Genomic DNA, 18,851 nt, shown 5'->3' on the forward strand with positions numbered 1-18,851 from the left:
ATAAGGGTCGAAAGGTATAATAAAAGAAAATTGTCTCTTTCTTTTTTTTCTATCTTTTGTGTGCGGCCAAGAATAAGCCTCTAAAACCTACCCAAAGACTTGTTATTTACATTTTACAGATAAATTATATGTTCATATTTCACTTATACAATGTAGATGAATTTGCAGAATGAGCTGCTTGGCGCTTCATAAAGAGCGTATAAAGCAGCTCATTCCAAGTATCTGGAACCCCTGGAAGACACCAATGGCTGCAGTCCTGCCTATTGAGAGCAGACGGAGGATTACTCTGATATATAGATGAATGCCCATCTTTTCTTCTTGATGTCATGCTAGTTATATATAATACCTCTATAGTATTTTCATTTGATGTGTTTGAATGAGCTGATAATGCATCAACAAGCGCGCTGTAGCTGCTATTTATGTCTGATGGATTCAGTGCAGCATCTAGTTCCGGTAATGTCTCCATGTGACAGCCTCCGCCAGTTTTCCAATTCCCACCTCTGTATTTTTACCATAATATGTTTGTTAAAGTTCATTAAATACTAAGTGTCTACAAAGGAAGATTGAACAAACCTGTAATGCACAGGGGCAGATGTGCGAAAAAAGACCTGAGTCTTGGTTGTATTAACTTCATGATGTATATAGTCCACAACAGTGATTAAGGCTTTGTGATAAGCAGTGTCAACTTGCATATCCATTTTCACCTCTGATCCTTCTTGGAAGTAGGAACCTCTGAGATGATAAACAATAAAAGGCGATACATTTAATGAGAGCAAGAGATAACATGAAATAAAACTACAGGACAGCAAATTCTGAATCAATTGAATTCATAACAAATAGATTAAAAATTATGCAAAATCTGCAACTTACGCTCTAATAGTCTTCTCATAATTCCACCAGTGTCCCGTGTTTAGTATCAGAATATCTGCATTTCTCCATTGTAAACAACTCCAATCAACTATGTCTAACTTAAGGGTCATTCTTACACCTGAAGGAGAGTTGGCAGCAGGTCTGCCCTGTGATACAAGAAATGGAGCGCGATAGTACTCCACAGTGCAGTTATAATCGACAAATTTGAAGATCAGAAACCCTTTATGTTTTGTAATGGGGTTGCCATTCACTTCGTATACATTACTCTTGTTGGAAACTGCAGAAGATAGCATGCAAAGAAGGGATTCCCACTGATTTCTTCCAATCGAGTCTCCAACAAAAGCCAGCCTTTTGTTCCGCAGTTTCTCCAACATTAATTTTGCATCAAACCTAGTTTACAATCATTTGAGATATGCACCAAATTAATACATTATATATTCATAATAACCAATTATATAAGAAAATTCAAGATAACTAGGGTATCATCAACTAATCCAAGATAATATTCTGCATATATTTATCTGTAATAGAAGAAAGAAATTTGAGGAATTCCTATGGTAAAGTATTTATATCTGAAAAAATTCTAGACTCGTGAAAATATGTTAATAAACAACAGTAAACTCAATTGCAGTTATTTGCAGCAAGTTTTTTCTTTGTTGTTTGGCATGATACATGATTTTTTCAGGTAAAAACACTTAAAAGAACAAGAAATCTAACAATTGCAAATAGAACCAAAAAGAGAAAACAAAGGCCACCAGGAATGACAGAGGAAAACTTGTGATTATTCTGTTTCTAACATGTGGTAGCAATCAATACATAAGCAGATGAAACAATGCATAGTCCAGACGAATTTCACGAGCCACTACAATCAACCTGAAGAAGCAATTTTACTGGCAGAATATTTTGAAAAACATATCGAAGATATCAAAGATGAAACTCAAGAACACTGAATCCACATATTTCTGTTATCATTTTAAATTATCAGACTCTACAAAAACCGTTCTTGGGAAACCTGATAGCTTAAGATATCAATCCCAAACAGCAAATCACTTCAACTAACTAGAGTAATTGCACCAAGATTGATCAAAACATGGCAAAAAAGTTAGCAGCAAGAAAAATACTAATCTGCAAGTAAATTTACCTGGGCAAGTTACAAGCTTTAGGTTGCCACCGCCATTTTGTGTACGACAAATCAGGCCTTCCATTTTCAGAACACCTAAACCCTCCATCCAAAAAACTACAATCTCTAGACTCATACAATGGATAGCTTTCATCCCATACCCAATCACCTTCGAAAACATCACAAGAACCACCATTTTCACTTAGAAACTCAACCTTCTCTTCAACTCCTCTGCTCGAACCATTAAAGTTTAAGCCCAGAAACGTCCCAGACTGAACCGAAACCCGAAAACCTCTCCCTAAATCTCCATAATCAAAGTAGAGAAAGCTGCATGTAACCAAAATTGTAAGAAACACAAAACCAAGAATCCTGAAAGATGGTTCAAATAGTTGAAGACCCTTTATTTTCTTTATAGTCTCTGCATATGACAGTTTATGTAACTCTACTTGAGATTGATTCTCAGACATTCTTGTCTAGCTATAGCTCATCCACAAAAAATGTACATGTAAATGCAACCAAGCAACTAATGCAGCTAGCTATATTTGTACATATGTTAAATGTACATGTTATGCTTATCCATGACAGCAACATGCAATTAAGTAGTACTAAGATATGTACAATAATTCCAAACAAATCAGAAGCGAAATGAAACGGTCTTAGTATTTAAAAAAATAAACACGGAAAAAATTAAATAAAATATATATCCCGAAGATATGAAGAATATGGTTGAATAATTCCAACAAGAATGATTAAACAGGTGTGAGGTGGAAGCAAAGTCACATAAATGAGAGATGGGGGCTTGGTTTATGTTCTTTACTTGATGAGTGAGTAAACTTTACTGCATTTTTGGACCTTTTTAATGGGTTCTACGTGAGATACAAGAGATGGGTGGTATTCATGAAAGAAGGTTTAAGTCTGTGAAAAGAGAGCAAGCTCTGATTAACAAAAGAAGAGAGATGAGTAATTATTTACCACAGTGTAATATTGTCTAACTTTAAGCAATTTGTATTAGGACACATTTAGCTTAAACAAATTTGTGTTAGAACACAAATGTTCTTTCTACTTATCTGAGATGTTGAACTGAACCGATTCTTAAAAGAGTAATATATGAGATAACGTATGTAATCCTAATTAAATGACAAGATTTGAAGTTAATTTAAATTCTTAACTATTAGTTAGATATTTTAAGATTTTAAAAGATTTTTTAGATCTTAATTTTTTATAATATTATTTAAAATTCAAATTAAATATCCTAGAAATTATAGATTTAGAAAAATTCTTTAATATATACACCCCATATATATAATTTTATATATTATGTAAATATTCATATCTTAAAAATACTTAAATATGTATTTTTCATGAAAATAAATCTTATTTTAGAAAAACAATTTTACTTAGAGATGTTAATCCAATCCACCAAATAATTTTTTAATACTACCAAATAATTTTTATTACTATATAACGGTGAAAATTTTAAAAAATAAAAATAAATAAATTCCTTTCGCCGTAGTATAGGAAGCAACTAAACAATTTTAAAATCATTATTCAACTGAAAAATATTATTAACATATTTTCTCAAATATGATAATCAAATTATAAAAATAGTTATTATCGTGTTTCGAAACAAATCCCATCAGCAATCACACTTACTAATTAGATACTTGTACTTAACAAAATCGGATAATAATTTGTATAAAAAGAATTACGAATGAGTCTAATCCAATAAAAGAATCCTCTCATAGTCTCATATGCTTGAATTATTATATGTATCAAGTAAACTCTCAAAAACTAATCATATTATTACGTAGTCTAATGATAATAAAAAGATAACTTGCACAAATCATCAATATACTTGTATAAAGAGGGCGTGTATGTGGCGCCTCTCACATCGCTCCATTCTATTTTTTTAATTTTCTAATTTTCTGGAATTTTCAGATGAAAAATATTAAAAATAGAACTACCTTTTTTAGTTTTTGGTATATTAGAAGCAAGTTTCAGAATCAGATTTTGTTTCAGATTATTTATGGAATATAGTAGCTTAAAAGTTTTAATCTGATTTTGTTTCAGATTATTTAATTATGGGAAAGAGTAGCACACAAGTCTCTCTGCACCTATAAATACCGCTGTAGATTGTAGGGTTTTTAATCATCTAAACACAACCTCCTTTCTCTCAATACCACAAACCTACCTCTTGGTGGTGCCGTTCTTCTGCAACGATAAGTGAATGCTGTTTATACAATATTAAAAAAACAAAGACTCTCTATGGTGATAGTTCTCTTGCTCGATTTCTAACTCGGTGGTGCCATTCTTCTGCAACGATAAGTGAAGGCTGTTTATACAGTATTAAAAAAAATAAAAGTTGTTGTAAGCAAAAACTGTTAGTGATGTATGTTTGTTGGTTATTATTTTATAATATTTATTTTATTGTTCGGACATGTTTGTTGTTGTTAATTTTTATATGATTTACTTTGTAAACAGGAAAAAAATTATTCATGCATTATTTGTTTACTCCGTTCAAACAATTTTAAGTGAAGGTTGTTTATACAGTATTAAAATATATGAGGTGCTACAAGCAGACCGCTATTATCTCACAGATTTAAGTTAGATGTTTTTGTGCACAATCAATCCAAAAAAATTGGAGTAAGGTGACAATGTAAGAACATGATTACTTTTCAAAAAAAACACAAATAAAATTAAGATTCGTCATGTTTTAAATTGTTAATTATGTGTATAAATTTATTTTTAATTTTTCAGCATGAATTATAGTCCAATTTTGCAATTTTATATATTAGTATTGGTATTACATCAAGATTTTTATAATATAAAATTTATTTTATCCTACAAATATTGATTTTGAAACATTAATATACTTTTTATAGATAGCCACACAATTATTTTATTCTACAAATATCAATATTAAATCATTAATATAATTTTTATAGGCCGCCAACGCGCGGCTTCTCAACTAGTCAATAGATATGATTCTATATTTTTTATATTGTGACGCGTAACAGTTCTCAACCCACAGTAATCAAAAATAAGAATAAAATATTGCTAGAATTAATAGACTGTAATCATGATATCATAAACTAATACTACGTGTTTAAGTTAGCTATGGAAGCCGTGTTCGATACTCGTTGCCTGCACAAGACAACGAAGAGAATGAGAATCCCACTACATCGACATCATTGTTTGAATTCCAGCCTGTTAAATAATTTATATAGAATTTGCTAAATTATTATGGTGGTCAGATGTTAACAACAGTGACGTGCGCTAGCCTGCGCTCACAACTGAGTCAAAATAAATTGATAGCTCAAGAGTCGACTATGTGTGAATTCATTGATCCAATAAACATATTCAATACTTTGTGTGGAAAACATTAAAAATGTTAGAAATTTACAAAAACAATTTTTTTCCTCAGAAACTAAATAATTTTTGACTTGTTCCACTTATATAAATAATAGTGAGACTCCATATATTATCGTAAATCATCCAATTAAAATCAATGAAGCATCAGTGAAGAAAATATATTTTAATTTTTTGAACATTACATTGTAGAAAGCAAAAAAAATAATTTATGATATGTACCTCATGCAATCCAAAATATAACTATTTTGATTTTTAAGAAAGTGAATTTGCAATTGATCTTTTGTCTTTATAGTTGTAATCCCAATTAACTCTAAAATCAATTTCAAAAATATAAAATTAGAGTATATTTGAATTGTGAAAGTTACAAATCATGTATTTCTAAGAAAATAAGTCTGAAAATTTTGAGAAGTAATTATCCATTACATGTATTTTTGAAAAAGAAAAACCTTCACAATTTTCTATACTTAAAAAGTGTTGTATTTTATGGCCCTGTTTGTTTACCAGCTTCTGCTTCTGGGTTTCTGCTTTTCTTGACCCGTTTGTGTAAAGAAGCAGAAACACTTTTAAAAGTTGGGAATCCTAACTTCTCTCTGGTTTCTGCTTTTCTTGACCTGTTTGTGTAAAGAAGCAGAAACACTTTTAAAAGCTGGGAATCCTAACTTCTCTCTCACAGGTTCTGCTTCTTTTCCAAACATTTTATTTACTTATTTACTTCTCACTCCTGCTCCACTTCTTTAGTTTAAGCAAGAAGTCACTTCTTTTAAACTTGTCCAAACGGCCCCTATGTTTACATGCGGTTTAGAATAATTGAGATCTTAAGTCATATTTCATATAAAAGAAACGTATAGACTATAGTTTTATCATTCTTACGTCATTATCAATTGTCAACGAGCATCTGGTAGCAACTACTCTCTTTAAAATTTTGAAAAATATCTATGGTCGTTTTTGGAATTCAGAGGGTTGGACAAAGAAAATTTGTATAATGTCAGAAGTTTGGTCATGCAACTGATTTGAATACTGAAAAAAACTAATTTTAAAAAAACTGATATTTTCTAAAAAAACACTTATAATAACTTTTCCAATTAAAATATGTCTAATTAATTAAAATACTGAAAACTAATCAAGCATTTATTTATTAAATAATATCATACGAAATCGCTAATCCAATCCGCTACCAACTCCTTCGCCTCAATTCAATTAGTCAAAACAGCTAGTTCAATTTGTTAATGGCTAAAACCTACTTCAACTCAATGAGTCAAAACAGCTAATTCAGTCCGTTAACTGCTAGCAGCTACTTCAGCTCAATCAGTTAATCAAAACAGCTAATTCAATTCATTGAATTAGCTAAACATACACGGGCAAAATTATCATTATATGACACCAAAAAAAAAAATTAAAAAAAGAGTTTCTGAAATTGAAACGTATCACAGTGGTTCTTCGGAGTTTAAAATAGAAACGTATCACAGTGGTTCTTCAGAGTTTAATTCCCCACTTGCTTATTACACAAATGATCAAGCAGTTACCATTATTAGCACAAGTCCTAATTCTACGGTGATAAGAAAGCCTTAGTTTGTTAGAGCATCTCCAACCGCGTTGGCTATAATCGTTGGCTAAATTGGACCTGTAAGATATTATGTAAAATTTGCTGAACCTGTAATACATTTTGCTTCAATGGTACTGGCTATATTAGTTGGCTATAATTTAAAAATAGTATGTTATTAATATTTTAAATTGTTAAAATAGAATATATCAGTTCAATATGGTAATAAATAATGTACAATCTTCCTACAGATTTTCTTACAGACCTGCAGATGTTCGACAAATTTAGCCATCCATAGGAGGTTGGCTAAATTTATAGACAACAGGTGAGCATGGTTGGAGTTGAGTTTTTGGAGCTGTTGGCTAAATTTTTTTATTTTAAGTAAGCCAACTCACCTTTTAGCCAAAGGCTTTAGATGGTTGGAGATGCTCTTATAGTTATCTTATCCTGGTTTATTAACCAATTCTGTTGGAGATGATATGTTTGTAAACTACTATAAATATACACAACACCACAACCTGTTTGGTGCGGAAAATCCAAATTTGACTAGCATAACCATCAGCATAAAAAAATATATAGCATAATATTAGTTGAATGAATGAAATACTCATACTTCTACACAAATCCATTAGTATGTCATTCCATCCTCATACGTGACTCGTGAGTTGATCAAAAGATTTAGCTATCTATGAAAATTGAAATCAAAATAAGTACGAAAATATTAAAATTATAAAATAGATGATTATATTTCAAAGTTAGCATCAACACAGGTTTCATAGAAAAGTCATGAGGGTGAAGAAACTGAGTAGTAATCAAATAATAAGTGGACGAAGTAGCATGCATACCAGTAAGATTGTAACAAGCACTAGCTATAGTGCTGAGTTCAAATATTCTACGTCCCCATCATACCTCGTTCCCACTAGTTTATATATGAAATATATCTGTATTATTTATTACATATCTTAAACATATAATTAGATGCTAAATGTTAAACCACTAATTCCTCATCATTACATAACTTATATTTCAGAGTCGACATCACTTGCTATCCAGGTGCTCTCTTATGAACTTAATACAGCAAAAATAGTTGACATTGTAGGTTGTGGCATTTGTCGTAGAACGAAAATGGTCGACATTGTAGGTTGTAGCATTCTGTAGTTTTTGAGTACCACTTATTCCAACTAAATGTCTTAAAGATAGTCATGAGTGTTGGGAAGATCAGAGGATCCAAGTAGTGCAGCCACAGGGATCTCAAAATGCCCGAAACTAAAATGTCTAGTTATAAAAAGTACACTTAATTTTTTTTTGATAGCCGGTATAAGCAATAGATAATTTAGATTTACCTTAGGAGGTCAGGCAGAGCTTAAGACCACCTTGCTCGCAGTTCTTCCCTCGGATTCCTGTCTTTAACTTTGTACTGTATTCGGGGTGTGTGCTGTTATATATTATAAGAGGGACGAGAACACGAGCGGCCAACATGCACATGTATGAATTACTGGCAGAACCGAAATTCCAAAGGACCTGGGGCTAGGATTTTAAATGTTAATACACAAGAAATTAAGTGGGAGCTCAAATTATCTTCCGTTGTTTTTTGAATATCAACGGGGACTAGGATTGTGTCCAGTTCTTCATTGGGTAAAATAAACTGCAAACAGACATTCCTATAGTTCGGTTTGAGAGGTTTGACAAACAAGATAGAGCCGTTAAACAAATCAAAGCAAAATGTTGATCACATGTCCAAAGTTCCACTCGATCTTGGCGATCTGTTGTATCCAGAATCCTAGTAGGAAGACATGACATGGTATAATTAGTTATATAAAACAAGTAAGAACTATATAATCAGTCAGCCAGGCGCCAGCTCTTTGTTCTGAACTAGCCAAGCTTAAGAAGATGCAGTATATTATCCTATAGACCACAGAACAACTTAAATTCTCAATTACTAATACTTGTTACTGTCAGCTTCAGAGGGAAAATGCATGCTAGAATACATGCGAGTTATGCAAGTTCTGCTGGTTTCCAAGTCCACTCCATTATTTTGCAAATGAGTAGAAGGAAACCCACTGGAGATATCGTAGGGCTATTTGATTCCATAAAGATGCAATTTATACATTTTTGTGCCACTACGAAACTATACCCAAGGATTTCAAGTCTACAGGGCAAGTGAGCTCATCTTATTCATGTAAATTAACTTCACATACCACTCTGCCTATTAAGTACACAGTTGATCCACTTATGCCCCATTTGGCTGGGGAAAAACTGAATGATGAAATTGTGAATAAAGCTGTAAGTAAAAGAAATAATAATGAAAGATAGTATAGTGAAAAAAATGGGAGTTCAAATTTTCTATGACGATGATTGTAAAGAAAATAAGTGGGAAGAAGAATAGAGAATCCGTCCATAAATGAGCTCTAGTTTAATTTTGGTAGGAATAATTTAAATTAGGGATTGAGAACCAAAGATGTTAACCCACAAGATAGCACAGATTTCATTCTAATTCCTCCTAATTTCATTCTCTCCAACCTAACAGCGCATCAAATACATGGAGCAACCCTAAGCTATCTTGACCAGAAACACTTTTTCCCTTTGAAGATAGCAGGCTTGCCTCTCTCAGTATTAACTAATCCCCCTTTTTTGTGATTTCAGAACAAATCTCGATCTAAGAAAAATTTCCAAGTTAAATGTCAAAAAATATTATAATAATTATTCCAAGTTCCCCCAAATATAATTTAACCCCTTCTACCTAACAAACAAAAAAAAAACATGGAAGAAGGCCAGCTTATACACCCTCTGTTACAGTGGCACTGCCAGGTTTAGCAGGGCACACCCCGGCCTTGGGCAAGACAATCAGTAACATTTGCAGCTTCTAGGCCTTTTTCTAGAAAGAAATTGATGAATAATGCCCAACAATTCCATACATGAACACAACAAAAAGTTTCAACTGCTTGGGCAAGTCATACTTGATCCAAATATTTAAAGTGATCTCAAAAATTATCTTATTTATATAATCAACAAACACACAGCCCCACCCATATACATCAATCAGAAGTAACTTCTTCGAAGTTTTTGGATAGACAATAAATAATCCAAGTTGTGACAGACTGGCAGTATTGAGATATTTAAAAGACAGCAGTTTGTTGATCTATCATTTTCGATTAATCTTAAAAAGCTTCAAAATTAAAGTCCTACACACTAATAAATATTCATACTGTTGTCGGCGGCAAGGATAGCCACCTCCAATATATCTACTAAAAGAGTGCTAGACCTATGACAATAAGAGATTGTTGTAATTTGTTTTCAACTGTGAGTATATCGAGTTTTATTTTAGTGTAGGTCTAAAAGGTAGACTGATCATAGAAAGTACTGAACAATAAAACCTGCCTACTTAGATCTGTGTGTATAAAAAAAACTACACAATATACACAGCAGAACTTAAGTAGCATAGAACCCAAGAAAAGAAACAAAACCACCATAATCCGCTTCTAATTCACTCTGTATTTTAGCAAGTTAGTCATAACATAACATAACATATCTCCCAGCTGAGGGTCATCAAAAAACCATCAAGGTCAGAGCAACACATATATTAAAATTACTCTGTGCATAAACTAGCTATCACTGTAGACTGTACAACCCCAAGAAACCACTCGGATTGTTCAAAAGTGTTCAGAAGATTAAAGTCCTAAACTTGTTACTCTTTCTTTACCACTACTTTATATCACTTTTATGTCCTTCAGCATATAACTTAAAAATTGTTGCACCAAGATTATAGCGTGCAAATCCTCTATCAGTCAATTCTTTATAAAGATGGCCCTTCACATCAGACATGACTAAAAATTGAAACAGACACCTCCCAATTGGTTCTCTTCTATACACCATATTGACACTAGAACTTCTAACCAACTCATTTCTGACTGACATAAAACCTGTTTACATTCTTTTCTATTGCACTAGGTGAGTTTCTTATAACAAAACTAGCAAACACTCAAGTACATCAGTTACTAATTTTTAACGGCTCAATCCGTTTTCTAATCACCCCTTCCAAAACATTTAGACAATAAAGGGCACCCCAATAGCCAACCAAGGCTAACACAAGAAGTTTAAAGCAGCTAGAAAAAGAAATGGTGTTCGATACCAACAGGGGCGAACACATTAAGCATGCTATGATCGACCCTGTTGAGGGTGAACACGAACACAGCAACAAAAAACAACCACAAAATTTTGAGCATGTGTTCGACTCGAACACAGGCGAACACATAAGAGTAAGAGGGTAACGCATGTCCAACATGCGCAACAGTGTTTGCCTATATAAAAAACCCACCCAACACACCCGACATTGCAGCTAAACAAAAAAACAAACAACCCTAAAAAGTAAAAGTTGCCGCACCTCACTCCCATCTCCTCCCTTTCCCCATATTGTGAAGAGATGTATCTCAAAATGAGGAAAAGGAGATGGGAGGTGAGGCTGATTTTAGTTTTCAGGGTTGATTTCTGTAGTGTCGAGTGTGTTGGGTGGGGTTTTCTTAAATAAACAAAGTTGCACATGTTGGACATGTGTTACCCCACAAATTTGTGTTTGTTTTTTTTGCTGTGCCCTCAACAGAATCGAACATAGCATGATCAATGTGTTCACCCCTATTGGGATCGGGATGGAAGACCTTTTTTTTTCCTAGCATCTATGAACTTCTTGTGTGCACCTTGGTTGGCTCTTAGAGCATATCCAATAGCTTCTTTATAGTGCCTCTTAAATTGAAATTTGATGAGAATGTCATTTTTGCTTGCTCCAATAGACTCTTAGTTGCTCTTAAATTTACTAAATTTCTACTCTCTCTCCTCACTTTTAAGAGCTACTAGTCACTCTTAACTATTATCTTATAATAATAAACTTGTAAGCACACATTCTCTCTCCATCCACTTTCTTTTGTACTTTTATGTACATAACTTACTTTTAATAATATAAAACAAAGGAGCGAATATAAGGAGTATTGTTAGAGTTGAACCCACTTTAAATCATTAAGAGCCAATAATTTATATTATATTTAAGAGTGTGGTAGGAGACTATCGGAGATGCTCTTAGGGTGCCCTTCTTTCGTCCAAAACAAAAGAGGGTGCCCTGTTTTGTCTAAATGTTTTGGAAGGTGATTAGAATATGGACACAGCCAATTTTTAACAATCATTTTCTAGGCTCAGTGCCCTGCGCGTCTCCTCCCTCATAATCATAAAAGACAAGCTTAAAATTCATATTCTGTCTAAGCACCAACAATTCATTTCACTTCCTTGATAGAACAAACAAGACACATGATTAAGATCTTTATAGTCTCCAACAAAAAAGATGCCTTCACAAAACTCATATTCCAAACCCTAAAATGTCCCTATTTCTAAATTGACTAGCATTACTCAAACCCTCCCAACCACAAACTCTTGAATACCTCAAATCTGACTCAATATACACAGATACATAATTAACTACAAACATAAGTAAACTAAAAAGATTCAAACTTTAAAGAAACAACACAAAAGGAACATTAGTACACATTATTGTATAAAACACGTACTTGGGTAGTCAAGAATCATCAAGATTAGTGAAACCCTCATCAGACATTAGTATATGGGTATCATCAAACTGCTCATCATTTGACTCGGATGATTCAGATGACTGGGGTTCTTGATTTTGCAGAGCTTCCATTTGTTGTTGTGTTTTTTCAAGATAAGGCTTAAAAGCAAGCTGTAAAGTCAAGTGACCAAAAGCTAAAGCTCCAATAACCACTACTGCTGATCTCAAAGCATTTTTCACTGATTCTTTCATTCTCCTCTTCTCTGCCCCTTTTTTCTCCTCACCTTTCTTTATGCCCTGTTTGGCAAAATGACCAGCTACTTAAAATTTAGGAAATTTATAGTAAATACTAAATATTTCTTCTTTTCTTTTTGTAATATTACTATTTTTATTTTTTCAATAATATATTTAAAAATATTATACGCAACTAATAATACTATATATAATTTTTATTTTTTTATATTTGCAATCAAATATAATCCTTATTATTTCGGATGGGAATAAGTTGATTAAATTTTTTTGCAGCTTTATATTAAAAAGATAGTTATAATTTGTATTGAATGTGGTTCAGTGGTTCAATTTAGTTGCTGCACAATAAATTTGCAAAAACATTTCAAAATAATATTTTACCACAATTTTTTAAGAAATTTAAGTATTTCTATATATTGAAAAAAAGATCGAAAATATTTTTCGGAAAAACTCTACTCCCTCCGTCCCAGCCATTTGTATACAAATGGTTGGGACACGGAGACCAAAAAATTGTGTAAAAAATGAGTAAAGTTAGATGAAAAGTGGGTATAGTGGTGGATCCATTTATATTTAATAATAGATTTGAGATAGTGAAGAAAAGTAGTAGGTGTAAGAGCAAGTCCAATGGTGAGCTAAAAATAGATGTAGTTATTGGCTATTGCTATAATATAGCACCAAAAAGTGGTTTTTGGTGCTAAAATAATATCATATCTCTAATGGTTGGTGCTATATCTTGTGCCAAATTCAACTACCCTTGTGCCAAAAAATGGTTGGAGCATTCATGTACTTGAATAGGTTGAGATATCAATCTATTTTTTATTCATTTCTCTCCACTTTTTTACTTTTTGATGAGGTGACAATTATAACTATTGTTATAGTTTGTGATAAATATAGCACCAACTATAACAATATGCTATTTTAGCACCAAGTTCAGCACACTATTGGAGTTGAAATTTTTTGATTTTGAGCTATAATATAGATATAGCACAAGATATAACTCACCGTTGGACTTGCTCTAATAGTGTTTATATTATTATAGAATGGAGATAGTGGAAGAATGTAGTTGGTGTAATGAAATTTTATATTACAACTTTTGGAATGTATACAATTGATGGGACGTCAAAAAGAAAACTGTATACAATTTATTGGGAGGGAGGGACTGAGGGAGTACAATATATCGGGTATTGGGGACAGATAAATTCTTCTTTTTATACGTGGCGGGTTAAATGGTTTGACACGTCTACAACTAAATAGACACGTCAGATAGGTAAAATTACAGTGCACCTCAGAGCAGCAGATTGGAAACTTCAAGATTGAAGGGCATTCTTAAACACAGCTAAACTACACCTTTTCAACATCTGTTATAGTTTCTTTCTCATCAAGTTCAACTGTAAGTACCCTTTTCAGCAGTATATATGTGTGTTTAGTTGTGTTTAATAATAATTGAGATTTTATGCAATTGTTAATATTTATGTATGATTATTAGTACATATAGACTATAGTAAATGGGATTAAATAAAGTTTGAGACTTTGTGAAAATTTCAGAGAATTGAATGGATGCTGGGTTTTTCATCTGTAACTAGAAGGCAACAACACTTGATTAGGTGTTTGGGAGGTTGTAATAACCACTATAGATACACAACAATTCTACATAATCACAATCAGCAGCAGAAAAAAATGCAGTCTGTGACACCTATTTTAGAAGCTGATGCTGTCAGTATAATTAAGTCAATTACTCCAGCTCTTGATCATTCTAGGCACAAGGGCCAAGCAGGTTAGCTTTCGGATCGAAGACCCTTTTACGTTGTCCCTGGATTTCATTTTTTATTGTTTGAATATTGTATGGTTCTTGATTAATGGTGTATGCAATGTCAGTTTATTAAGTTTAATGTTTTAGATGTTTTAACAAAAAATTGTAATATGATAAGAAGATTCAAATTAGGTTTGCATATATATACACATATATATATATACATTAACTATGTTTGTGTAAATCAATGTGTGAATGAAGGTTTCACTGAATGTTTAAGACTTTCTTGACTGTAGGATTTCTGATCATGTAAATTGAAGAAAACATATATTTAAATAAATGCATATTCTTATGCTAATAGCTACTTTGTACTCATGCTTCTATTTTTTAGGTTGGGCCTAAAAATAATTGATGTTTGAGGTCTGTTAGTTGACATTTTAACTTGACAGCTGACACCAGTGTTGAGTTAGAGTTCTCCTACTCATTTTTTTTCACGAATATAAATGTAAACTGTTTGGAAATTCAATGGTGGTTTGTAATTTGTACTAAACCATACTTTAGCAATATGACTAAACTATTTCGTGTTTCATGTGTTCTATTCACATATAGTCAATTGCAAGAATAGCTGATAATCACTTGCTATACAAACTTATTATTGTGTCCCTCAAAATTAGTAGTAAACTCCCTATTAAGTGGATTACTTTGTACGTGTTTTCAACATAGTAATTTTGATTCCTTTGTAAGCAATTAATAATGGTTTCAAATATCTTCACCTTGATACGTGATTACTTTATCTATCAGGAAAGATAGCTGTTGTAGGTGGATGCCGCGAATATACAGGTGCCCCATACTTCTCTGCTATTTCGGCTCTGAAAATTGTTAGTTCTCTCACTTCCATGTGTTCTTACTTGAATTTATAATTTGTTTAGATTTCTCATCAATTTATTTGTACTTCTCTTACAAGGATAACCTTCTTTTTTTTCACATTAATAACTACCTAGTTCAAGTGCATATATGGAGGCACTGAATTCATAATTATTTTTCACTCTACCTTAGGGTGCAGATTTGTCACACGTCTTCTGTACTAAAGATGCAGCCCCTGTTATAAAATGTTACAGCCCTGAGTTGATAGTACACCCTGTTTTAGAAGAATCATACAGTGTCAGGTCACAACACTCTTTATCTTCATATTATGGATTCCAGTTTTTCTAAGATGCTTAATTATGTGAGAATATGATTTCAGTGATGATGAAAAAAGCTCAAGAGCAGACAAGGTTCTCGCTGAGGTTGATAAGTGGATGGAAAGGTTTGACTGCCTTGTTATTGGCCCGGGTCTTGGAAGAGATCCATATCTTCTGGTGTGTATTTTTACTTTCTAGTCCTGTTGCTTGTACCGATTAACTTAAAAATACTTTCAGATGCCTTAACATTAAAAGACTGTTCCAGATTCTTTTCCATTTAAAGCTACTTCCTCCATCCCTCAGCCGCTAACTGGAAAGTGAAAAAATATATAAGTTGTGTATTATCTGCAGGATTGTGTTAGTGATATCATTAAGCATGCAAGGCAGTCCAAAGTTCCAATGGTCATAGATGGGGTATGCAACCACATAATAAAAAAATCATTATTTTTCTGCACATTTATGTCATTTTGCGACTGATCATTTGATATTTTGTTCCCAGGACGGACTATTTCTTGTTACAAACTGTCCTGATCTTGTAAGTGGGTATCCCTTAGCAGTCCTGACTCCAAACGTGAATGAATACAAACGACTGGTTCAGAAAGTACTAAATGGTGAAGTAAATGATCAAAATGGACCTCAACAGTTAATTAATCTTTCCAAGGGGTAATTCTCTATGCTGTTCACTCATCAGTAATATTATATGATAGTATTTTATGAAAAAGAAAAGAACTGGAAGCATCTTGATCATCAGATTGCATCATCAATAATTTAGTGTTACCACAATATAAAACCCTTACTTCTGATAAAACTCGGTCTTTCTTAGCTGGGGCATTCGGTTCGTGACGGGTGATTGGAAGCACTACCAAGTCTGTAGTGGGTACAGTAAGATAGCAGTTGGTGCCTGTGATTTTAGGTGGATTAGTGCTGTCATATAGAGTTTTCAGTGCTATAACCTCGTATAAATCAGTAAAAATATTTTTTTTTTTTGGTGCAGCAAAAGATGCATATCATAATACAAATAGATCGGTAGGGTTAGTAGAGAGTAGGCTCTCAAATGTGAAATGTGAGCAATCTGTTTCACTCGTGATGCGTCTCCGAGTAGTTGGGTGACGAATATGACATTGTCAAAAGCTGTTTCTTCTTTTTGTTTAATAAAGGATGACATGTGAAGAATTCTTTTTCTCAACTTTAGTACTTTAGCCCAGTCTTAGGCACGTAAACTTGTAAAAACATTTGTAATTATTGGTGACCATGTTTTATAAGACTATATGCTATTAATAACCAGTTTATCCAACAAAATCTTTGTATACAATATCAAAGCATCATGTTATTTACAAGACAGGTCTGTTACAAGGACATGGATATATTCATCATTGTAGTCACCGCTAAATTATCTTTTATATTAAAATGCATCGTCCGGATGCATAGTTACATGTCTGCATGTATCCCAGCATTCTTGCTGCAGTGTAGTGCATAACACTAAGTTTTCTTGATCAGCATGGGTGGTGTAACTATACTAAGGAAAGGAAAATCTGATCTCATCAGTGATGGTGAAACAGGTATCTTTAAATTTATTTCATTATTATTTGTCTTGTGTGTAAAACTTAAAAGTTTTGTTTGTGAAGAATTTTGGTACATGACTTCATTATGAATTTATTATATTAAAAAAAAATGAATTATACTGCTAAGTGGCATCCTATTAATATTCTTTAATATTTTGCATTTACATTAATTTCTACAATTTTATCCTGAGGTGTTTCATGTTTGTTTGTGCATCCAACTCCAATTGGTGATGATTAATATATTTGGCAAGCTTTCATGATGTAGGAATGTGGAAGAATGACAGAAGTTCTATCAACTAGATAGCATAAATAGCATCCATTCTGTATTTTGTTCATCATTATGCAATGGTTTAATTTTATGCAATCTATCTTCTAACATTCCGAACATATTATAATTTTGTTAACTCCAGAGAGTGAACTTCACTAATTGTTTACTGCCATTTCAGCTTAAATTAAGCCCAGCAATACACCCTTTCATGCAATCACTTCGAACCTCGTCTAATTACTGGATCATTGAACTTGAAGTTCATTTGATGATCGCATTTGGTGCATTTTATCAAATGTGCCTTGCCAGTTCTGTGTGACTATACTAAAACTAATTTACTTCTTTCTGGTGTATGCAGTGAGATCAGTAAGCATCTATGGTTCTCCAAGGCGATGTGGTGGTCAGGGTGATATACTTTCTGGAAGGTAGCAATAAAGTTTTATATGTTTTTATTAGTTTCTTTTTGTAATGTGTTAAAAATGTTTTTTTGAAACTGAATCATTTCCATTTACCATGACTTCTAATATATCCCAAAAAGCAAGATTAAAACAAAACACAAAAATGCATATCCAGTTTGTATTAATTAAATTGAAATGTAGTACCTTGTTATCGTTTTCTTGTTGAAATTAAAACATAAAGGTTCCTTGATGGATATCTCGGTAGAAGTAGAAGTTAAACAAGATGGAAAAGATTAACTAAAACAAATTCACTACTATCTTATCCTGAGTGGTTCAATAGGTCTAAGAATCTGGGTTTTGAATCTGGCAAGTATGAGGCCAATCTTTGCTTTAAAAGTGTGAGCATGCTTCCTTTTGTTTGTTTTGCCCAGTTCTAATTTGGGTGAATGGTCAATATGTATTTTTGCGTAAAGAAACTCCGCCTCCCTAAATTTAATGATTTTTTTTCATTAATATGTAGTGTTGCATTATTTCTTTCCTGGGCTCGTCAACAAGATGGGGAATCTAAACTAAACATGAATCCTACAATGTTGGGTTGCATTGCTGGGTCAATCTTAATGCGGAAGGCAGCATCATTTGCTTTTGAACACAAAAAAAGGTCAACACTTACCAGTGATATCATTGAGTGCTTAGGAAGAAGGTAAATAATATCTCCCTTTTTAATAGTCTTCATCCGAAAATACACATATACTAACAACACTTGTCTTACTTATTTGCAGTATGGAAGATATTTCCCCAGTTAACTGATCGTTCAGCAGCGTAACAGTACTAGTTAAACCACTGCTCTATATGTCATTACCTTCTACAGTTATAATTTCTTTTGCTGTATGTGCTTCTTTCTCCTTTGGTATGTGTTGTTTTAGACCTTAAATGTTCGAAAGCTTAAAAGATTATACATCTTGAGCAATGTTACACACACCAGATGGATTTATATGT

General features: G+C 32.8%; 2 protein-coding genes and 1 long non-coding RNA gene across 3 annotated transcripts; 1 reads left to right on the top strand and 2 right to left on the bottom strand.

Annotated features, from left to right (window-relative positions):
- Positions 1-17: 17 nt before the first annotated feature.
- LOC108225873 (protein trichome birefringence-like 10) lies at positions 18-2,580 on the bottom strand. Its single transcript, XM_017400830.2, has 4 exons — positions 2,012-2,580; positions 871-1,260; positions 574-732; positions 18-500 (listed from the first exon to the last, which is right to left on the bottom strand). The coding sequence occupies exons 1-4, from the start codon at positions 2,455-2,457 to the stop codon at positions 140-142; spliced, it is 1,356 nt and encodes a 451-aa protein (XP_017256319.1). The 5' UTR covers positions 2,458-2,580; the 3' UTR covers positions 18-139.
- A 5,855-nt stretch (positions 2,581-8,435) lies between these two features.
- LOC135147787 (uncharacterized) lies at positions 8,436-12,744 on the bottom strand. The gene is made up of 2 exons (XR_010285610.1): positions 12,452-12,744; positions 8,436-8,682 (listed from the first exon to the last, which is right to left on the bottom strand). It is a non-coding gene; the product is annotated as an uncharacterized LOC135147787 (long non-coding RNA).
- A 1,205-nt stretch (positions 12,745-13,949) lies between these two features.
- Positions 13,950-18,833, top strand: LOC108226051 (ATP-dependent (S)-NAD(P)H-hydrate dehydratase). The gene is made up of 11 exons (XM_017401008.2): positions 13,950-14,089; positions 14,245-14,473; positions 15,251-15,327; positions 15,506-15,615; positions 15,693-15,807; positions 15,982-16,044; positions 16,130-16,293; positions 17,128-17,189; positions 17,816-17,882; positions 18,376-18,555; positions 18,635-18,833. The coding sequence occupies exons 2-11, from the start codon at positions 14,257-14,259 to the stop codon at positions 18,660-18,662; spliced, it is 1,083 nt and encodes a 360-aa protein (XP_017256497.1). The 5' UTR covers positions 13,950-14,089; positions 14,245-14,256; the 3' UTR covers positions 18,663-18,833.
- Positions 18,834-18,851: the final 18 nt, after the last annotated feature.

The sequence above is a fragment of the Daucus carota genome, chromosome 1, assembly GCF_001625215.2.
Source record: "Daucus carota subsp. sativus chromosome 1, DH1 v3.0, whole genome shotgun sequence".
Lineage (NCBI taxonomy): Eukaryota > Viridiplantae > Streptophyta > Magnoliopsida > Apiales > Apiaceae > Daucus > Daucus carota.

Coding starts and splice junctions, on each gene's coding strand:
- LOC108226051 (XM_017401008.2), top strand. CDS start 14,257: ATGCTGGGTTTTTCATCTGTAACTAGAAGGCAACAACACTTGATTAGG. Junction 15,808..15,981: donor GAAGAGATCCATATCTTCTG/GTGTGTATTTTT, acceptor TATTATCTGCAG/GATTGTGTTAGTGATATCAT. Junction 18,556..18,634: donor ATTGAGTGCTTAGGAAGAAG/GTAAATAATATC, acceptor ACTTATTTGCAG/TATGGAAGATATTTCCCCAG.
- LOC108225873 (XM_017400830.2), bottom strand. CDS start 2,457: ATGTCTGAGAATCAATCTCAAGTAGAGTTACATAAACTGTCATATGCA. Junction 1,261..2,011: donor AAAGCTTGTAACTTGCCCAG/GTAAATTTACTT, acceptor ATTGTAAACTAG/GTTTGATGCAAAATTAATGT. Junction 501..573: donor TCTGCCCCTGTGCATTACAG/GTTTGTTCAATC, acceptor GTAAAAATACAG/AGGTGGGAATTGGAAAACTG.